This window comes from Carassius carassius, chromosome 41 (genome assembly GCF_963082965.1).
Source record: "Carassius carassius chromosome 41, fCarCar2.1, whole genome shotgun sequence".
In the NCBI taxonomy this organism is placed as follows: domain Eukaryota; kingdom Metazoa; phylum Chordata; class Actinopteri; order Cypriniformes; family Cyprinidae; genus Carassius; species Carassius carassius.
In genome coordinates this window covers 1655176-1677949 of record NC_081795.1, presented here as the reverse complement: position 1 = coordinate 1677949, position 22774 = coordinate 1655176, and the positions used below count along the sequence as shown (strand labels likewise).

Genomic DNA, 22774 nt, shown 5'->3' with positions numbered 1-22774 from the left:
AGTGACGGTGTGTGTTATCTCAGCGAGGGTTGTGTGTGTGGTGTTTCTCCTCTCGGTGTGTTCCGAGTGACGGTGTGTGTTATCTCAGCGAGGATTGTGTGTGGTGTTTTTCCTCTTGGTGTGTTCTGAGTGACGGTGTGTGTTATCTCAGTGAGGGTTGTGTGTGGTGTTTCTCCTCTCGGTGTGTTCTGAGTGACGGTGTGTGTTATCTCAGCGAGGGTTGTGTGTGGTGTTTCTCCTCTCGGTGTGTTCTGAGTGACGGTGTGTGTTATCTAAGTCAGGGTTGTGTGTGGTGTTTCTCCTCTCGGTGTGTTCTGAGTGACAGTGTGTGTTATCTCAGTGAGGGGTGTGTGTGGTGTTTCTCCTCTCGGTGTGTTCCGAGTGACGGTGTGTGTTATCTCAGCGAGGGTTGTGTGTGGTGTTTCTCCTCTCGGTGTGTTCTGAGTGACAGTGTGTGTTATCTCAGTGAGGGGTGTGTGTGGTGTTTCTCCTCTCGGTGTGTTCCGAGTGACGGTGTGTGTTATCTCAGTGAGGGTTGTGTGTGTGGTGTTTCTCCTCTCGGTGTGTTCCGAGTGACGGTGTGTGTTATCTCAGCGAGGATTGTGTGTGTGGTGTTTCTCCTCTCGGTGTGTTCCGAGTGATGGTGTGTGTTATCTCAGTGAGGGTTGTGTGTGTGGTGTTTCTCCTCTCGGTGTGTTCCGAGTGACGGTGTGTGTTATCTAAGCGAGGGTTGTGTGTGGTGTTTCTCCTCTCGGTGTGTTCTGAGTGATGGTGTGTGTTATCTCAGTGAGGGTTGTGTGTGGTGTTTCTCCTCTCGGTGTGTTCCGAGTGACGGTGTGTGTTATCTCAGTGAGGGTTGTGTGTAGTGTTTCTCCTCTCGGTGTGTTCCGAGTGACGGTGTGTGTTATCTCAGCGAGGGTTGTTTGTGGTGTTTCTCCTCTCGGTGTGTTCCGAGTGACGGTGTGTGTTATCTCAGTGAGGGTTGTGTGTGTCGTGTTTCTCCTCTCGGTGTGTTCCGAGTTACGGTGTGTGTTATCTCAGTGAGGGGTGTGTGTCGTGTTTCTCCTCTCGGTGTGTTCCGAGTTACGGTGTGTGTTATTTCAGTGAGGGTTGTGTGTGTCGTGTTTCTCCTCTCGGTGTGTTCCGAGTGACGGTGTGTGTTATCTCAGCGAGGGATAGCAAAACTATCTCAGTTAGGGTTGTGTGTAGTGTTTTGCTGCACTGAGCCTGTTTTGAGCAATGTGTTAAGAGTTGTGTTGCTTGGAATGAGTTTTGCAAGTGATGTGAACTGTTTAGCTCAGGTGACGGTTGCTAGTGCAGACTGTAGTTAGAGTTTTGCACATGTAGCTCCAGTTGTGCTCACTGTCGTTTAGCAATCGAACAAAAACTGTTAAACATATAAATATAATTATTTCTAAAAAAGTCATTTAGTCATTTAGCAAAACTATTCCAAACACTTACAGTGCTGTATATATTTTTTTATAATTTTTTATAAATACATATTTTTAAAAGATCTGAATATTTTTTACACATTTAATAAATATTTTCTTTTTTTATATTTTAGAATATGTTCAAATCAGTTATCAAAATGTCTTAAAGAGCTCACAGAGCTATACATAGTATTATGCATTTTTAAAATGAAATTAAAGTGTTTAAAAGTATTTAAATAAATGAATTTATTTTATTATTTTTTTAAAATAGATATTTTAATAATTATTTATTATTTAATGTTTTCTTTAAAATAAAAAAATAAAACTGCAAATTGTGAAATATTTTCAAAGTCAGTTAACAAAATGGCTTAAAGAGCTAACAGTACCATATACACAAAAAATATATGTTTTAAAAATATATATTTAAATATATGTATTTAAAGCATGTTAATAAAAAAAGTGTAAAAAATTTTTTAATTTAAATTGTATAATAATTTCAAAGTCAACATGAAATGGCACTCCCAGTCCAATTTATTTCATAATGATATAAAGAATATACCACACGAAAAACAATGTAGTGGAGCATTTTATTTTATCCATTGTGTTTGACCAGGATTGTAAGTCTGGTTAATTTTGATTGCTTTAATATCATAATTTGTTGCAGATGTGATGCTCACCTGCTCCAGAATGTTCTGGAGTCGTTCTGCCTCGAGGTCGATGACAAACTTCTTCTCCTGTCTCCGGTCCAGGTCTTCCAGCAGTCTTCGGTGACTGGCATCATTGAAGTTCTCCACACAGATGGCACTGACCTGCCAGCCGTTCTGACCCGCCTTCTCCATGATGGCCTGCAGGATGGCATATCCTAACAACAACAACACATGTATGTCTTCACCTAAACATGCATGTTATATGGAGAAAAAACTGAATGGAGCACAAATAGAGAAATTTAGACTTTTACATTGCAACAGCTACAAAAAAGTCAGAGCTCTCATCAGTTTATTCCAAGCTCAAACTGTCCAGATTATCAGATAATAGCTCTGTGCTCAACATGTCTAATATATATATAAAGAGATAAAAAAAGAACTTAAAAGAATGTTATAATTGAATTAAATTATGCAATTTTATGCAACTAAAAAAGTAACTTACTGTGTGTCAACATTTGTCTTAATTGCCTATTTTATAAAAATACGGGAGACAAAGATGATATTTCAAAAATAAATGACTTGATAAAATAAAAGCTATCAAGAAAAAAAAACTATGCAAGTATATGCAAATGCTAAAAAGATGCAACCTAAAAAATGTAACTCTATTCAGGGTTATTATAGTTCATTAAAACAATAACAAAATGGTTTTACTTTACTTTATTATAACTGAAATACAATAAAATAGATAAAAAATGACTAAAACATTAACATTTAAATGAAAACAGAAATAAAAGAAAATATTAAATAATTTACAATATTGATAAAAAGTAGAATTGTGCCCAAATGATTCTACAATAACACTGACTCCATTGTATTTCCCAAAAGTATGAAAAAAAAGTTTTTCTGCAATTTTATGCAGATGCTAAAAAGTAAGAAGCAACATAAATCTGATCAAACCCTTCGAACTGTAGGTAAAAACTTGAACTTATTTTATTTTATCTATTTTATTTTAGTAAAATAATTCAGCTATATTCTCCTTTCCAGACTGTAAGTGTGTGTGTGTGTGTGTGTGTGTGTGTGTGTGTTTGCACTTGGGCTCTGTCTCCTGTCCAAATGTCCCATGTGTATTCTGCATCAGTGTGCCAGTAATGTTGGCCAAGAGCAACAGATGTCCTTTAAACTGGCCTTTAGTCGCACCGCAGGGCTTTGGACATCAGGACATATGTAGTGTCCAGTATCTTTCTGTCTGTGTGTGTGTGTGTGTGTGTGTGTGTGTGTGTGTGTGTGAGCAGGTTTAGAACAACAGATATGAGACAGGCCACAACACACAGACAGACCACAGATGACCGTGAGCTTGGACACACACACACACACACACCTGCAATCATAATGAAGCGGTACCAGCTGTCCTGTGAGTAAACACAGACTGGCAACAGAGAGCTGGAGAATCCTCTGTACATAAACTTCAGTCTGTGTGTGTGGACGGACGGATGGACACTTGCCTCTCGCTCCGCATGAAAACACAGCCTTTACCAGCTGCTTTTAACACAGTGCTATGTGAATGTATAGGCATGTGACGTGCTACTTCAAAAGTAGAGGTTTTGGACAAATTCAGTGTCATTTAGCAAAATGACTCAAAATATGTATTTTTTAATTAAACATAATATTTGTATATTTGTATATATGTACATATTTAATATTATTATTATTTGTACACTTTAAAACTATTTTTAGGATATTAGCAAAATTGCTCAAAGAACTTAGTGCTACATATAGTTTTATAATTTTGTACAATTTAAAATATGCAAATAAAAATAAAAAAAGAGAGTAAAAATGTAAAATATTAAAATATTTAAAAAAAATTAAACATTGAAATGATTCAAAATGTATTCAAAATTGTACAAAGTGTGTCATCATGAATATGCAATTTTATTTGAAAATATTACCTATTTCTGTGAAACATAATTCTATAAAAACAAATGTAGGGTAGCGTTTTATTTTATCAGTTCTAATAATAATAATAATAATAATAATATATTGTTATTATTATTAGTAGTAGTAGTAGAAGTAGTAGTAGTATTATTAGTATTATTATTATTATTATTATTAATCAGTCAAATTTCTCCCATTTCATACTGCATGATGTCTCATAAACTCATCTTATCTATCTATCTATCTATCTATCTATCTATCTATCTATCTATCTATCTATCTATCTATCTATCTATCTATCTATCTATCTATCTATCTATCTATCTATCTATCTATCTATCTATCTATCCATCCATCCATCCATCCATCCATCCATCCATCCATCCATCCATCTGCAGTAGAAAAGGTGCACCTCTCTTTTTTTTCTGTGGACCTATGCTCCCTTTCACCCTCCCATCTTTCCTCTATAGTATCTCCCACCCTCTTCTCTCACCCACCCCTTTCTCATCTCTGGATGTGAATGTAGCAACTGACACTTTATGCTCCACTTTAAGTTCTTGTCTAGACGATATCTGTCCTCTCTACTCCAGGCGAGCATGTGCTGCCTCTTCTAACCCCTGGCTGTCTCATGTTCTTTGTGAACATCAGTCCACATTCTGAGCAGCAGAGAGAAAATGACACAAATCAAAAGATCCGTCAGACCTGAGTTTGTATCAGTCTCTGCTTTCATCTTTCTCTGCAAAAGTCCACACTGCCAATTCTTAGTATTTCCACAACAAGATCAACAGCACTCCAGACACATCTAATCTCGTCAAAACATTAAATCATCTTCTCTGTCCCCCTCCACCACCTCCATTTACAAACCACATACACTGCTAAAACTCCCCTCTCCTCCTCCTGTCCCCTCACTGAGGCAGAATTAACAGGCAGTAACATTATATCATCAACACATCTCTGCTCCCAGGCATTTTCCTCACCGCATTCAAGCAGTCTCGGGTAAGCCCACTGCTCAAAAATCCTACATTAAACACTTCACTTGTAGCTACAGACCTGGACCAGGAGTCTCGTTCCTTCCATTCATAGTGAAAACACTTGAACGAGTTGTTTTCAACCAGATATCATTATATCTTTCACAGAATAACCAGTCAGGTTTCAGAAGTGGCCATTCAACTGAGACTGCATTATTTTCGGTCTCTGAAGCCCTGCGGATTTGCGAAAGCTGATTCCAAATCATCAGTTCTCATTCTGCTGGATCTCTCTGCCGCTTTTGATACTGTGAAACATCAGATCCTCTTGTCCAACCTCTCATCACTGGAATCCTATCTCTCAGATAGGTCTTTTAGGGTGGCCTGGGGAGGGGAGGTATCCAGAGCACACCAACTGGTAACTGGGGTTCCTCAGGGATCAGTACTTGGACCCCTTCTATTCTCTGTATACACAACATCACTGGGACCCACAACAGGGAAGATGGTTTCTCCTACCTTTGCTATGCTAAAGACACACAGCTCTATCTTTCATTTCAACCAGATAATCCAATGGTAGCTGCACGGATCTCAGGCTGCCTGGCAGACATCTCACATTGGATTAAAGAATATCACCTACAACTGGCAAAGACTGAGCTTCTCATCTTCCCTGCCATTCCAACTCTACAGCATGATTTCACCATCCAGCTAAGTTTGTCAACAATTAACCCATCAGAAATCTTGGTGTAATCTTTAATAACCAGCTGAATTTCAAAGACCACATTGCAAAAACTGATCATGCAGGTTTGCATTGCACAACATCAGAAAGATCATGATCATCTGCAAGATCATCTGGACTACTGCAATGCTCTTCTGTCTGGACTTCCGTCATGTGCGATTAAACCTCTACAAAAGATTCAGAATGCAGCAGCACGACTGGCCTTCATTGAGCTCAAAAGGGCCCATGTCACACATCTCTTTTTCGCCCTGCACTGGCTACTGTTTGCGGCTTGCATCAAGTTCAAGACCTCAACACCTGCCTACTTCCGCTTACTCTTCTACATCCACTCCAGGAATGACCCACTCCACCACTGTCTAGCTTGTACTAATCTGAGCAATGTCTAAGTCAAGAGCGGAGTGAAGATAGGAGCAGCGTGATTTTGAATAAAGCAATAATTTTTTGAAAGTTAGAGAACACATATATCATGCACACACAGAAACAAAAATGTATTGTCAATGCTGTGAAGTATCAATAAAGTTGCTTAGAAACAGAAACTTTATATTGAAAGTTTAGCATTCCGTACTGTGCATACTGTCTCATTTTTTTGCTGGCAGTTGTGTTGCAGGCAGTGTAGTAGTATTTCACTCAGTGTAAAATCAGTGCTCATAAATGTAGCAGTAGCGAGACTCTAGCTAAAGTGTCAAAGCGGTAGCTGGAACCGATCGCTAACAGTCCGACCCAGACTGCCAGATGGTCCGTTTCTCGGCTAAAGTGAGCGTGCCAGTAGCAACGGCTGTGTCAGTTACTCAGGGCCTGTAAGTGGAGATGTTCGCTCAACTGTGCTGCTAGCATTTGATAGCCGAGCGGTTTCCAGCAATGCTGAAACTGCAAACCGAACAGGGATGTGCGGTCAGGGTAGGCAGGGTAGGCAGTGCCTCACCAAAGGAAATGTTGACATTACATTTATTAATTCCAAGAGCTTTATTAATTCACCACATTATTAATTGCATTAATTTTATTCCAAATATTATTTTTTGTAACAAAAATTTTCAGGAATACACATAATATACTCATTTTGCCATTGTTTGCTCCTAAAAACCGTTGTTTCATGCAGGAAATTCAAAAGCCATGGCCATTGAGGCAGAGGTGAGCGGTGCCTCTTTGGTCCATAGAACGTAGTTTATGTAGATTTGCGCATGCGCAGTCAGTTCTCATGCTGTCTTGAATTATCAACATTGAGGCAGAGACCGAGCTTGCTTCTTGTCACGTGATCTACTCGCTCTCACTCAATCCGCGCGCTTCCCGAATACTAGCATCTCGTATACTTGCGTGTGGGTGTGTGCGCCTAGCAGTTTGTAGGAGCGAATAAACTGTTTTTGTACTTTAAAGCTGTACTGCTGACGCAATGTTTTCTGACTGTAGCCTTGTGCGCCGTCACCAGACCAAAAGTGTGTGTGTGTGTGTGTGTGTGTGTGTGTGTGTGTGTGTGTGTGTGTGTGTGTGTGTGTGTGTGTGTGTGTGCGCCGTGGCTGTCTGTGCGCGTTTGCGCATTTTGATGGAGTGACTAGGCTGCCGCGCCGCCTCCTTCTCTGTGTCCCGCACAAAACATTTGTTTGTTGTATAGGTCATAAGATAGATGTGTCCATTAATTTGATTATTATATTTGATTGTGCATTAGCCTCACATGACTGACTTTGCTGAATGCAGGCAGCGATCTGATGATGCCTGATATGAACTTGGGTTGCTAAATTAACTGAATGAATATATGAACATATATTCCACACATTGATAGGTCACAGCCTACCCATGACAAGATTTCACCGCACGTTACTGAAACCGAACGTACTGTAAACAAGGACGTCCACTAACCTACCGGACGCTAGTGATCCGTAATAAAGAACTGAGCAACTATCCTGAGGCAGCTGACAGTTGGGGTGCAATCAAAATGCACTTTTGAATGACCAGAATTAAAGAAAGATGTCTTTTCGCCCTAAATTAGCAGCCTACAAAGACCAGTTTTCTCTTGATTTTATAATTCAGTGCTGTTAAACAACTCAGATTGCACGTACGTCTGCAAGATGTCTGCATCTGGAAAGCATCTGCTGTGTACAAACATCTGACAGACCTCTTGCAGACATCAGTTTTACATACACTAAATCATAAACATCTTAAATAACGTCTATTTGACATCTGGTAGGAAACATTCTAGATGTATTGCAGATGAGCAAACACTTGCAGATGTAAATGTGTGGGTTGGATTTAGACTTGTCTAATTTGATCAGTTTTTGGTTTTAAATCATTTGAGGATACAGAGCGAAATATAGCAATGTTTTGTTTCTGAATGAATCGCTTTTGAATGAATCAAATTAGATCAGTCAATCAGGAATAGTCACTTGCTTCATTCTTGAACAAATCATCCATTTTAATGAATCAATGATTCAATGTTCATTTCGTAAAGAGTACTGTTACTTCGTTTGTTCTTGAATGAATCAGCTGTTTAAATGAATCAGTTGAATACATGACTCAGTGACTCACTCATTAAGACAGTGACTTGCATATTTAAACTATAACGTCATATAAAAATCCAAATATTACTAGTTAAATGAAAGACTACAATGATTATTTTTTAAATATTTATCTGACTGAATCAGCATTTAGAGCAAATTGGCTGAATAAATGACTTCAACTACTTATTTAAAGTAAATTAAATATAAAGTAAATATAGGGTCTTATTATTCTAACTTAATTTATTGATTAAATATAAGAATTATACATAAAATATGACACGTGCATTGAATAAAGTTAGAAAAAATGGTTGTAAAAAGGTAAAATGCCTCTCTAAATGGCTATTTTAGTTAAAATAATCTGCAGTATTGCTTTAGTGTTCATCTGTGAATAGATATATTTTTTTCCATATCTGCTGGCAGTGATGCTAACATCTCCAGACAAGCCGGACATTCCCCTGCGATCAGCCGTTTCACGTGTATGAGCGAGCGATCGGAGACGTTTTAGCAGACAGATCCGCAATGCAGATCTGCTGACGGAGGTGTGAGGTCAAACTGAGTGTCTGCGAGTCTAATAAACCTCCTCAGCGCTCAGGGAATCAACACAAACAGGAGGACAAAGGCAAAATTGACAGGGAAAGCATGCCATGTCCTTGGAATCGATGCCAACTGCAGATCAAGCGGCTCAAGATCAGAATAGCGCTTATGATTCACAAAATGAATTAGAATAAATAATTGCTTAAACACTTTCTGAGAAGTTGGCACTAGTTATCCTCCCTAATCTCAACCTCAATCATCCTGGGCCATCCTTAGTATACACTATTATAGTTTTTAATAATATTCCAAATTCATTTTGTTTCTTTATATTTATATGATTGTTTATATGTTTCTAATGTTTTATTTTACTTTTTAATAATTAAAAAAATATTACTATTTAGGTTTTCCGGTTAATCATTTTAGTGCTTAAACTCCAGTCCAGTATTATTTTTAAGCATTATTTATTAATATTACTTTTATTTATATATCGAATGTATTTTGTTATTTTATTTAATAATTATATAAAATATTATATTATTTTTATATTTTATTTTATTATATAATTTGAAATCATTTTGTCATTTTTATTGATTTTTTTAATAAAAATTATTTTTACTGTTATTTATTACCATTATATTAGTGTGAGTAGTGTTTTATTTTTTTCTATTTAAAATTTTTCTTTTAATTTAATTTTTTGTCTTTTTTCAGTTTTTCTTATAATTTAATTTCTTATGTATGTATTTATTCATTTCTTTCTTTATTTATTAATTGTTTTAAATTAAGGTTTAGGTTATTTATTTATTTATTTATTTTAAATATTAAGGTTTTGGTTTAATCTATTTTTTATTTCCATTTTCCAGTTAATAATTTCAGTGCTTCAGCTTATTTCAAAACAGAAGGACAAAGGCTAAATTGATGGAGGAAAAACCGCTGCGTCGTCCTTGGACTCAATGCCAGCTCGGATGAAGAGACTCAAGAGACTAGCAGTCAAATTCAGACATCAGCACTTATTAAGTGAGGGAGGAGATGAAGAAAATGAAGATGAGGGAAGAAAGCAGATGCAAAGGATCCATTAGCTTCTCTTTCTGGCCTTTAAGCAGGAGATCACGGATGACTGGATGATTGGCTTGCAGCCCGCGTCGCTCTGGGCTCGAGGATGAGCAGTGGACCGACAGCAAGCAGGAGATCTGAGGCGCTCTGTGTCCGAATGCTGGGCTTAAAATGGACTGAAGAAGAGCAAATCATATCAAGAAATTCCCCTTTTCTGGACAGCGGCCTGTCTGACTTGAACTCTCAGGTCTGGCCTCACTGCGGAGCTCCCATGATGCCAGACGAGAGAATTAGACCTATACTGTACCTATATACTCAAAATTGGCTCGTCATGTTTGATATAGTCTTTCAGTACGGCTGCATGCACAGGTGTGTGTTTCTTACCTCTGTCTGTGTCGTACAGGAACACGAAGCGGCTCCAGTCGTAATGGTCCAGGAGGCTCAGTAATGCTCCGCGGATGGAGGGCCGCAGCTGAAGCACAAACTGCGTCTCGCCCTCGGCGGGGAAACTGGGCGTCACCAGAGAGATGTGCAGCGCGCTGCAGAAGGACGTCAGAGTGTGCACCGAACGCTTATCGTACAGGCCGAATATCGCAAAGACTCCTCGCGAATACTGCGAACAAACTGAGAGAGAGAGAGAGAGTCAGTTGAGGGTTATATATACGGTAACTGCACAAAAAACATACTGCATAACACGGTAAAGAATGAGAAAAAAAACCTGCATTAGAATTTTTTATTTATTTATTTTTATTTATTTTTTTTATTTAATTTTTTGCATTGAGAGATTATTGTCATGACACTATTTCCCCTCCAAACTTTAATTACTGTAATACATCCAGGTTTTTCTCTATTTTGTCATTCTAATTATTCTAAGTGATGATTCTACTTATATACTATATAAAATATATTACAAAAAAACTGTTGATACTATGTGTTACATTTTATAATATGTAATATAAAATACTGCATTTAATATATATATATATATAATTATTTTTTTTTTTTTTTTTTTTTTTATTCATACCTGCATAGATTTGGATAAATTACAATAAATACAGTACTGGCAACAAATTTAACTTAGAAATTTAAAATAAATGAATAATTCATTTACAATGTTTCAGATTTGCCATCACAAGAATAAATTACATTTGACAACATTTTTATTATGGTAACAATTTAATAATAATACTTAATAATTTGTGTATAATTTCTGCCATAAAAATCATTTTATATTTATATAATTTTTAGTAATTGAATATATGTGTGTGTGTGTGTGTGTGTATACATAAAAAAAAAATTATTGCATTGCATTATAATAAAAATAAATAGATGAAATGCCAGAAGCCTTATATTAAGATATATTATAAAATATATTTTCTTCTATTTTTTCCTTTTGATTTTGAAATATGAATATATTGATTGAAGTCACTTTTTCCTCATGTTTTCCTGAGCACAAGAGAAAGAGAGAGACTTCAGTAGTCAGTGTTTAATCTTCAAAGGAGTCACACAAACACACACACACAGTTTGTCTGTTGCTTCTTTGATGTAAGTTTATAACGTTGCATTTTCTGTCTCTTTCTATGAATGACTTACTCTAGTTTTCGACTGTAGGATCAAACAGTCTGTTCTCGCACTTCTCTTTTATCAGTCACTCAGGTGTTTGTGGCATAACTGTATCATAAAGGTCATTTTTTATAATGCACGAGTGCGTTTGTGAAATGTAATGTCTCTGTGCCTCATAGGATCTGTTGAGTACTAATGGTCTAAAACCAGAGTTTGTGAGAAATGTTTTGAGTGCTCTGTGCTGTCCGAAGATGATCCTCCATCATCATTTACTGTCTGATTCATCGACAGACCAATTAATGGAAGGACAAACCGTCTGTCCGGTTATTTATAGACTGAACGTCACTCTCTGCTCAAATATCAGCAGCGGACGGTCGTCATGGAGATACAGTGATCATCAGTGAAGATCAGGATGGAGGGATCATAGAGGAAGGTATGGAGGAGGAATAATTATTAATATAAGGTTATTAGGAATGATGTCTGTTTATACGATGTTAACCTGAAATAAACTAGCCACTGCCTAGCAACAATCCCGATTACTTTTTTTTATTATTCACACAATGGCATTATTCATTATTATTCATAATTATTCACCATTCATTGATTCTCTTTAATTCTAAATTCTATTTTAAATGTTACATTTTCACATATATATACAGTACAGACCAAAAGTTTGGAAACATTAATATTTTTAATGTTTTTGAAAGAAGTTTCTTCTGCTCATCAAGCCTGCATTTATTTGATCAAAAATACAGAAAAAAAAATTAATATTGTGAAATATTATTACAATTTAAAATAATTGTTTTTAAATGTATTATACTTTAAATGATCATTGTATTTCTGTGATGCAAAGCTGAATTTTTAGGATCATTATCACATGATCCTTTAGAAATCATTCTAATATGATGATTCATTATCAAAGTTGGAAACAGTTCTGCTGCTTAATATTTTTTCAGAACATGTGATACTTTTTTAGGATACTTTGATGAATAAAAAGTAAAAAAAAGAAGCTATGTTTTTAAAATATAAATATTTTGTAATAAAAATATACACTACTGGACAGTAATTTGGGGTCAGTAATTTTTTTTCTTTCTTTTTTTTAAATAAAATCAATACTTTTATTCAGCAAGGATGTGTTAAATTGATAAAAAGTGATAGTAAAGAAAATATATTATTAGAATTCTTTTTTAAATTTTGAATAAATGCAGTTCTTTTTAACCTTTTATTGATCAAATATATGAGACAGCAGAACTGTTTCCAACACTCATAATAAATCAGAATATTAGAATGATTTCTAAATGATCATGTGATCGACTGATGTTACATGTGACACTGAAGGCTGGAGGAATGATGCTGAAAATTCAGCTTTGCATCACAGGAATAAATTATTTTTTTAAAGTATATTCAAATAGAAAACTATTATTTTAAGTTGTAATAATATTTCACAATATTACAGTTTTTTCTGTATTTTTGATCAAATAAATGCAGGCTTGATGAGCAGAAGAAACTTCTTTCAAAAACATTAAAAATAGTAATGTTTCCAAACTTTTGGTCTGTACTGTATATATATATGTGTGTGTGTGTGTGTGTGTGTGTGTGTGTGTGTGTGTGTGTGTGTGTGTGTGTGTGTGTGTGTGTGTGTGTGTGTGTGTGTGTGTGTGTGTGTGTGTGTGTGTATAATGAAAATCATATTCACATCTGCAAGTTATGGCAAAAATTGCATTACCTAAAATAAGTAATCTTGATGAATAGATAAAACTAATGAAAACTAAAGCCATAAAAACATTTAATGAAATAAAAGATACAAAAACAAGCTTATTTTATTTCAGTTAATTGCTGATGCAATATTATATATAGTCAATAAAAAAGATTATTGACTATTTTCAGTCTTTCTACCTAAAAATATATTGTCAAAAAAAAGAAATATATATATATATATATATATACTGTATTGTTTGCCGATAATTTATGAATATTTGTACAAATTACTAGCAATTTTCTAGAGTGAAAATAGAATCGAAGTAAATCCTACACCCCTTTTTTGTAAAAAGTTTAACTTACTAAAATAACTGAAACTGAAATAAATTATATATATATATATAGAGAGAGAGAGAGAGAGAGAGTATATATAAAATAACAAAAAATGAGGAAAAACAATCAAATTACTAAATCTTTTTAAGTAACATTAAAATATAAAAAAATATAAAACATACAAATGAAATTTAAAATAACTAAAATATAAATGAAAAACTAATACAAAATATTAATACATACACTGATGTTTTCATAATCTGTTGTCAAATTAATAAAACTAGCTTTTATTTTAATATAATTTATATATAATATAATATAATTTTAATACAATAAAGGCATAATTTTCATGACCCAATCGATTCCTGATGGATAGAATCAAGTCTAGTCCTGCATATTTCTTCTTCTTGAATGTCTCGTTTCTCTCAGGATACAATAGCTTGTGAAAAGTGTGTCATGTCAACTTCAGGGGTATCGGAGACATTGCTCTCTCTCTCTGTCTGTCTCTGTTTCTGTATTAAAAGAGGCTGTTTTTACAGTCTTTTGTTCTGTGAATGTTATAGTCACTCGTCCTGTGGGGAAAGAGAAGAGCGGATCTTTTTCAACACAGCCTTGAGGTGTCTGAGGCTCGTGTTGTGTTGTGTGTGTGTGTGTGTGTGTGTGTGTTTTAACAAGCTTCAGGAGTGTGATGGGAACGCAGTACAGTCTGCTCTAACGCTGATGTCAATGTCTAAATTTAACACACCAGTCAACCTGACCTTTTGTCAGCCCACGCTCACTTTCTTTCATATTCTGATGAATGTTTGTAATCACCTTTAGCCACAATAATAATTGAACTGAGTGGACTCTCCATTTATTATAATCATTCAATCTATTCCAGCGTCCCCTTCTTTACACAGACACCACATCCTGACCAGCTACACAAGCATGTGTATGTTATTTTTCTTTTCCCATTTAAAGTGAACTACTGTGCAACTGCAAAGTGCTGAAATTCACAGCCAATCAGAATGTACTGCTATTTGGAACAGCAACCAATGAAATCCCATTTTGGGCGGGGCTACCTAGTGTGATGTCACATAAATAGAACACTGGTAAAATGACTTTTGCATGTCATTTTGACATTTATAATGTCAACAAAGATTTCTATTTCAAATAAATGCAAGCAGCTCACATGTTTTCAAAACTGATAATAATCAGAAATGTTTTTTGAGCAGTAAATCATCATATTATTCTGATTTCTGAAGATCATGTGACACTGAAGACTGGAGGAATGATGTTCCTAAAAGAATTTGCAGATTTCCTCTCAGACCTTCTAGTTACAGTTGATAAGGCGCTAATCATGGGAGATTTTAATATTCACGTTGATAATGCAAATGATACATTAGGACTTGCGTTTACTGACCTAATAAACTCCTTTGGAGTCAAGCAAAATGTCACCGGGCCCACTCATCGTTTTAATCATACACTAGATCTAATTATATCTCATGGAATCGATCTTACTGCTATAGATATTGTACCCCAAAGTGATGATATTACAGACCATTTCCTTGTATCGTGCATGCTGCGTATAACTGATATTAACTATATGTTTCAGCGTTACCGTCTGGGCAGAACTATTGTTCCAGCCACCAAAGACAGATTCGCAAATAACCTGCCTGATCTATCTCAACTGCTATTTGTACCCAAAAATACACATGAATTAGACGAAATTACTGACAACATGGGCACTATTTTCTCTAATACATTAGAAGCTGTTGCCCCCATCAAATTGAAAAAGGTTAGAGAAAAACGTACTGTGCCATGGTATAACAGTAATACTCACTCTCTCAAGAAAGTAACTCGTAGTCTTGAACGCAAATGGAGAAAAACTAACTTGGAAGTTTTTAAAATTGCATGGAAAAACAGTATGTCCAGCTATAGACAGGCTCTAAAAACTGCTAGGGCAGAGCATATACACAAACTCATTGAAAATAACCAAAACAATCCAAGGTTTTTATTTAGCACAGTGGCTAAATTAACAAATTACCAGACGCCACCTGATTCAAATATTCCACCAGCGTTTAATAGTAATGACTTCATGAATTTCTTCACTGATAAAATAGATAACATTAGAAATACAATAGCGAATGTAGATTCTACAGCGTCTAACACTTCAGTTTCATCCATCGCACCCAAAGATAAACTGCAGTGCTTTACAAATATAGGACAGGAAGAGCTAAATAAACTTATCACTGTATCTAAACCAACAACATGTTTATTAGATCCTGTACCCACTAAATTACTAAAAGAGCTGTTACCTGTAGCCGAAGAACCGCTTCTCAATATCATTAACTCGTCGTTATCTTTAGGTCACGTCCCAAAACCATTCAAGCTGGCGGTTATCAAGCCTCTTATTAAGAAACCAAAACTAGATCCTAGTGTACTGGCAAATTATAGGCCTATTTCAAATCTTCCATTTATGTCTAAAATTTTAGAAAAAGTTGTGTCTGCTCAATTGAGCACCTTCCTGCATAAAAATGATCTGTATGAAGAATTTCAGTCAGGTTTTAGGCCCCACCTAGCACAGAAACTGCACTTGTTAAAATTACAAATGACCTGCTTCTTGCGTCAGATCAAGGCTGCATCTCATTTCTAGTCTTACTTGATCTTAGTGCTGCGTTCGACACCATAGATCATGACATACTCATAGATCGATTACAAAACTATACAGGTATTCAAGGGCAGGCTCTAAGATGGTTTAGATCCTACCTGTCCGATCGCTACCATTTTGTTTACTTAAATGGGGTGTCATCTCATTTATCATCAGTAAAATATGGAGTGCCACAAGGATCCGTCCTAGGTCCCCTTCTATTTTCAATATACATGTTGCCCCTTGGTAATATTATTAGAAAATACGGAATTAGCTTCCACTGTTATGCTGATGATACTCAGCTATATATTTCAACGAGACCAGATGAAACTTCCCAATTATCTAAGCTAACAGAGTGTGTTAAAAATGTAAAAGATTGGATGACAAATAATTTTCTCCAATTAAATTCGGATAAGACAGAGATATTAATTATTGGACCAAAAAACACCACACAGAATCTTGTAGATTACAATCTGCAACTAGACGGATGTACTGTTACTTCCTCTACAGTCAGAAATCTGGGTGTTATATTGGACAGCAATTTGTCTTTTGAAAATCATATTTCTAATGTTACAAAAACCGCATTCTTCCATCTTAGAAACATTGCCAAGCTACGAAACATGTTATCTGTTTCTGATGCAGAAAAGCTAGTTCATGCTTTCATGACCTCTAGACTGGACTATTTTAATGCACTTCTAGGTGGTTGTCCTGCTTCGTCAATAAACAAGCTACAGGTAGTCCAAAATGCAGCAGCTAGAGTCCTTACCAGGTCAAGAAAATATGATCATATTACCCCAATGTTACAGTCTCTGCACTGGCTACCTATTAAGTTCCGTATCAGTTACAAATTATCATTACTTACCTATAAGGCCCTAAATGGTTTAGCTCCTGCGTACCTAACTAGCCTTCTACCACGCTACAACCCATCACGCACCCTAAGGTCACAAAACGCTGGACTTTTGGTAGTTCCTAGGATAGCAAAGTCCACTAAAGGAGGTAGAGCTTTTTCACATTTGGCTCCCAAACTCTGGAATAGCCTTCCTGATAATGTTCGGGGTTCAGACACACTCTCTCTGTTTAAATCTAGATTAAAAACGCATCTCTTTCGCCAAGCATTCGAATAATGTATCTCTTAAATTGTGAGTGTAGTTGCATCTGCATTTTTATTCTTTAGCTTGGGTTAAACTAATTTTACTTTGTTGGATCAGCAGCTATGCTAATGATGTCTCTATTTTGATTCTATGTTTTGCCACGGGATTTACATCCCGTGGTTACTAGGATTTACACAAGCTCCAGTCTGGATCCAGAACACCTGAGAAGAGATGATGCTGACCCTCAGAGGACCCCAGATGATCCTAACCTTGAATCAACAAACAGAACTAACAATTATTGCTACATGTGTGACTGCATCCTATAATTACTATTAATTAATAATATTGATAGTTCATCGTCTAGCTGACTACGTCTTGTATTATTATTATTATTTTTTATTTTTTATAAAATCCTGTCAAACGTGCACAAACTACTAGCTACTACTAAATATTGTAGAAACATAATTTTCTGTAAAGTTGCTTTGTAACGATTTGTATTGTAAAAAGCGCTATACAAATAAACTTGAATTGAAACTTGAATTGAATTGAATTTACACAAACACACATCACTCCACAGAGAGACTTCATGAAAGACAGAAGACCAGCTGACCTGCCGATACACTACTGCTTTTGCTTCAGGACACCCATTTTATTCATGAACTGTATTCATCAAACCAGAATTATTCATTTAAATTGTAATAATATTTTACAAATATATTTTATTTATGCCACTTTTATATCATCCTCCCTTTTAAGTGTATTCATTTTGCTGTCCTTCCCAGTGCACAGTTATACGATAAATTGTGTTGTATTACTTATTTATTTATCAATCATTATTGTTCCCTATTAGAACAGACCAGCAACATCTTGTTTTTTCAACCAGTTGGGAAATCTGATATAACAGACTTGTGTTTTAACCTAAAGATAAAAGATCTGCTCATGCACACCTTTATATATGCTACAATGGACTGATATTTGATACAGTGTGTGGTTATGTTTGAAATGAAATACTGGTGTATCATTTATTGTGTAGTACATACAGTTTAAAATAATGTAATGTATGAAATGTATGCAGTATGCAATGATACACTTTTCGGCTTTCTTTGATCCATTTTGTGTAAAATATTGGCAGAGTGTTATAATTCTGTTGTAACACTTTACAGTAAGGTTCCATTAGTTAACATGAACTAACAATTAAAATATTTCTAAAGAATTCATCAAGCTTAGTTCAGGTTAATTTCAACATTTACTTATACAAGTTGTATTCGTAAATGTTGCAAGTTTACATTGTGCAATTTTTAATGTGAATTCTGAGTTTACATCTCGCAATTTGTACTTTTTAAAATATGAATTCTGTTTAAGTATCACAATTTTTTTTATCAATTCTGAGTTTACATGTCATACTTTTTACTTTCTTAAATATAAATTCTGTTTACATATTGCAATTTTTACTTTTTTTCTATGAATTCTGAGTTTACATCTCACAATTTGGACTTTTTAAAATATTAATTCTGTTTACATCTCACAATTTTTACTTTTTAAATATGAATTCTGTTTACGTATTGCAATTTTTACTTTTTAAATATGAATTCAGAGTTTACATCTCACAATTTTACTTATTTAAATATGAATTCTGTTTAAATATTGCAATTTTTAGTTTTTTTCTATGAATTCTGAGTTTACATCTCACAATTTTTACTTTTTAAAATATTAATTCTGTTTACATCTCACAATTTTTACTTTTTTAAACATCAATTCTGATTACGTATTGCAATTTTTACTTTTTTAAACATGAATTCTGATTTCGTATTGCAATTTTTACTTTTTAAAGATGAATTCTGAGTTTACATCTCACAATTTGTACTTTTTAAATATGAATTCTGTTTACGTATTGCAATTTTTACTTTTTAAAGATGAATTCTGAGTTTACATCTCACAATTTGTACTTTTTAAATATGAATTCTGTTTACGTATTGCAATTTTTACTTTTTAAATATGAATTCAGAGTTTACATCTCACAATTTTACTTATTTAAATATGAATTCTGTTTAAATATTGCAATTTTTTGTTTTTTTCTATGAATTCTGAGTTTACATCTCACAATTTTTACTTTTTAAAATATTAATTCTGTTTACATCTCACAATTTTTACTTTTTTAAACATGAATTCTGATTACGTATTGCAATTTTTACTTTTTAAAGATGAATTCTGAGTTTACATCTCACAATTTGTACTTTTTAAACATGAATTCTGATCATGTATTGCAATTTTTACTTTTTTTCTATGAATTCTGTTTACATCTCACAATTTTTACTTTTTTAAACATGAATTCTGATCATGTATTGCAATTTTTACTTTTTTTCTATGAATTCTGTTTACATCTCACAATTTTAAAAAAAAGTGTGAATTTCCTCTGAAAAAAAAAACAACTAAAACATAAACTAACAATAAATAATTTTTTTATTATACTGTAAAATAATTTTTATTGTTAAAAAGTAAATAATTATTGGAGTATGTTTTACAAGAAAAGAATATCTCAGTATTTCTACTTTAATATTTCATATTTAATTACCATTTCTTTGTCGTTATTTGTGAAACGTATTAGCAATATATGAGAAAATAGTTTGAAAGTAGATGAAATAAAAATGATTATAACTAACATCCACAAAGATTAATAAATATAGTAACAAATGTATGGCTTATTATTAGTTAATGTTAGCTAATGCAATAATTAATGTTAATTGTACTTAACATTATATAATTAATGTTAAAGTGTTACCAAGCATTTTTGGTTCATTCATCACTCTCTGGTTCAGTGGAGTGCATTGCATTGTTGGATACAGTTGGTAAATGTAATTTGTATACAACAAAATTTTTATTTATTATAGTTTTTTTTTTACATATCGCAAAATACTATGAAAAGCACACCATTCCAAACATAAACAATGTGTTCCCCAAGCGAGTCTTGTTTTAGATCTGAAAATAGTATCACTGTTGTTACGTCTGCTCTGTTCTTAAACACACACACACACACAAACACACACACTTCCTGCTCAGTTAGAAGTCCTGATCAGCCCACTTTCAGCAAAGTGACTTATTGTTTTCGTTACCATGACAATGCCGCTATCAGTCAAGGGTGAACCATGGCAACGGGGCTTTACCATGACTGCCAATAAAGTTTTTTCCATTAATGGAATAAGCTTTTTTATTGCCATGGAGTGAGAGACAGATGGACACATAGAGAGAGAGAGAGAGAGAGAGAGAGAGAGAGAGAGAGAGTCTAACAAACTGTCTGGATGCATTATAGTAATGTGAATTTGGGAAGAAATGTGCTTAATTGTCATGAACATATTGTGAAAAGTCTTAATAGGTTCTTCATGCAGGATATGATTTAATAGATTTAGAAATATCATTTCACTGTCATTGGTTTGAAAGATCGAAACGCACAGATGCAGCATCATGCAGTAATCCAGGTACAGAGTTTGAACCCGTGTGTGTGTTTGCGTGTGTGTGTGTGTGTGTGTGTGTGTGTGTGTGTGTGTGTGTGTGTGTGTGTGTGTGTGTGTGTGTGTGTGTGTGTGTGTGTGTGTGTATGTGTGCGTGTGTGTGTGTGTGTGTATGTGTGCGTGTGTGTGTGTGTGAGTGTGAGTGTGTGTGTGTGTCTATGAGAGAGTGCATGTTTATACTTGGTTACCTTGGCAACACATAATTGCTTATTTGCTGCAACAGAAATAGTTTGATGATTCATTCTGTCGGGAACCAATCAGAGGAGAGCTTTCTCTGTCTCTCACACACACACAAGAGACATGTTTGTTAAATACATGGTCAGAAAGTCAATTCTAAACTCTATTTTGAGATGAACAGAAAACAAATTTTTGTATCTAACCATTTACTTAAAGCAAAATCCAAATCCAATTGAACGTGAGAATTGAATTATGCAATAAGACACTGGTTCTAATGTATATATTTACTACACTATATTAATATTATTTCTTAAAATGGTATTTTTCTCAAAAATATATATATAATTTAAAATGTATGTAATTTAAGTTGTAATACTTCACAAATTAAACAAAGTTATATTTAGAACTTTTTCAAAACATTCAAAGAAATAATAAAAATAATTATTCTTAAAAATATTTGTAAAAATGTTTAAAAATCTATTTATAATATTTCACAATTTAAATAAATATATAAATAGTTATATTTATATATAACTTAAAAAAAAACTTTTTAAGAAATAATTTTAAAAAGCTTTAATACTTCAGGCCTAATCTGAAATAACTCAGATTAGTGAGTTATATCAAATATAGTGATTTTATGTCATATTTAAATAAAACTATTTAGAAATTTGTTTAAGTAACATATAAATACAACTATTAATATTTTTATTTAAAGTTAAGTATTAAAACTTATGCACAATTACATACATTTTCAGTTGAATAATTTTGAAAAGTAACATTTTAAGAAATAATGTTATTTCTTTGAGATAATTTTTTTTCTATTTGTATAGAAAATAAGAATTTAAATTAAGGATTACAATTTATTCACCATTACATACATTTTCTAAGAACAACAATTTAAGAAATATTATTATTTCTTTGAATTTCATTTTGAAATTCATTTTGAGACTCGTCATTATCAGATGCCATTCAGAGCTGTGTGTGTGTTTGTGTGTGTGTGTGTGTGTGTGTGTTTGTGTGTGTGTGTGTGTGTGTGTGTGTGTGTGTGTGTGTGTGTGTGTGTGTGTGTGTGTGTGTGTGTGTGTGTGTGTGTGTGTGTGAGGATGAGTCAAAGCAGGGGTCGACCTCTGGGTCTGGAGCCTCATTGACTTGTTATGGGAAACAGAGATGCAGGACTTGTGGGGTAGTTAATATTAATGAGCATTTATCTAAGTGCCATTCAAAGGGACTCGTAGCGATGACCTTTACACACACAAACTCACTCCTTCATTCTGTTTTATGGCTGTCATAACCATCAGACTGTTATGAGACTTCAGCTTTGTTCAGACGGATGCCAGAACGTCTCTTTTGTTGTTGTATCTGACTCCAATTCAATTCGTTGCTGTAGTCTGACTCCGATCAGCAAAGAAAAATAATTGTTTTTATGTTATCTGATGTTAAACCACAAACGAATGTGTTATTTTAGAGGTACTAAGAAATAGTTTTTCTTATATTTTAAGTAAAAAAAAAAAAAGTATTTATTTATATCTTTATTTTATTTCAGTTTTCCAAGGCAAGATTTCATTTTTTATTTTAAGTTTGCGTTTTTCATCTTATATTTATATTTTATTTCAGCTTTATTTCAATTACTGAAAACAATTTGAATATATATATATATATATATATATATATATATATATATATATATATATATATATATATATATATATATATATATATATATATATATATATATATATATATATATATATTTATTTATAAATATTTACACATTGCTTTAATTTATTTTCATTTTGGTTTTTGTAATGTTAGTACTTCAGCTTATTTAATTTATTTAATTTAGGCAACATTTCTATATAGTTATATATTATTATTTATTTTTGTGCATATTATTTTTGCTTTTTTCATCCAATATTTATATTTTATTTTATATAAGCTTTACATCAATTATCAAAAACAGTTGTAATTAAATGTTTATTTTATTTTTATGTTTAGTC

General features: G+C 33.8%; 1 protein-coding gene across 6 annotated transcripts in view; it reads right to left on the bottom strand.

Moving 5' to 3' along the window:
- Positions 1-22774, bottom strand: part of gria4a (glutamate receptor, ionotropic, AMPA 4a) — an 85592-nt gene that overhangs the window by 54922 nt on the left and 7896 nt on the right. For all 6 annotated transcript variants that reach the window (XR_009426504.1, XM_059533953.1, XM_059533950.1 and 3 more), the window contains exons 3-4: positions 10165-10404; positions 2108-2292 (exon numbers count right to left, since the gene is read on the bottom strand). Coding sequence is in view for 5 of the 6 variants with exons in the window: in XM_059533953.1 (XP_059389936.1) it covers positions 2108-2292; positions 10165-10404 (425 nt within the window). In the remaining variant the exon portion in view is untranslated. The remainder of the gene's footprint in view (positions 1-2107; positions 2293-10164; positions 10405-22774) is intronic.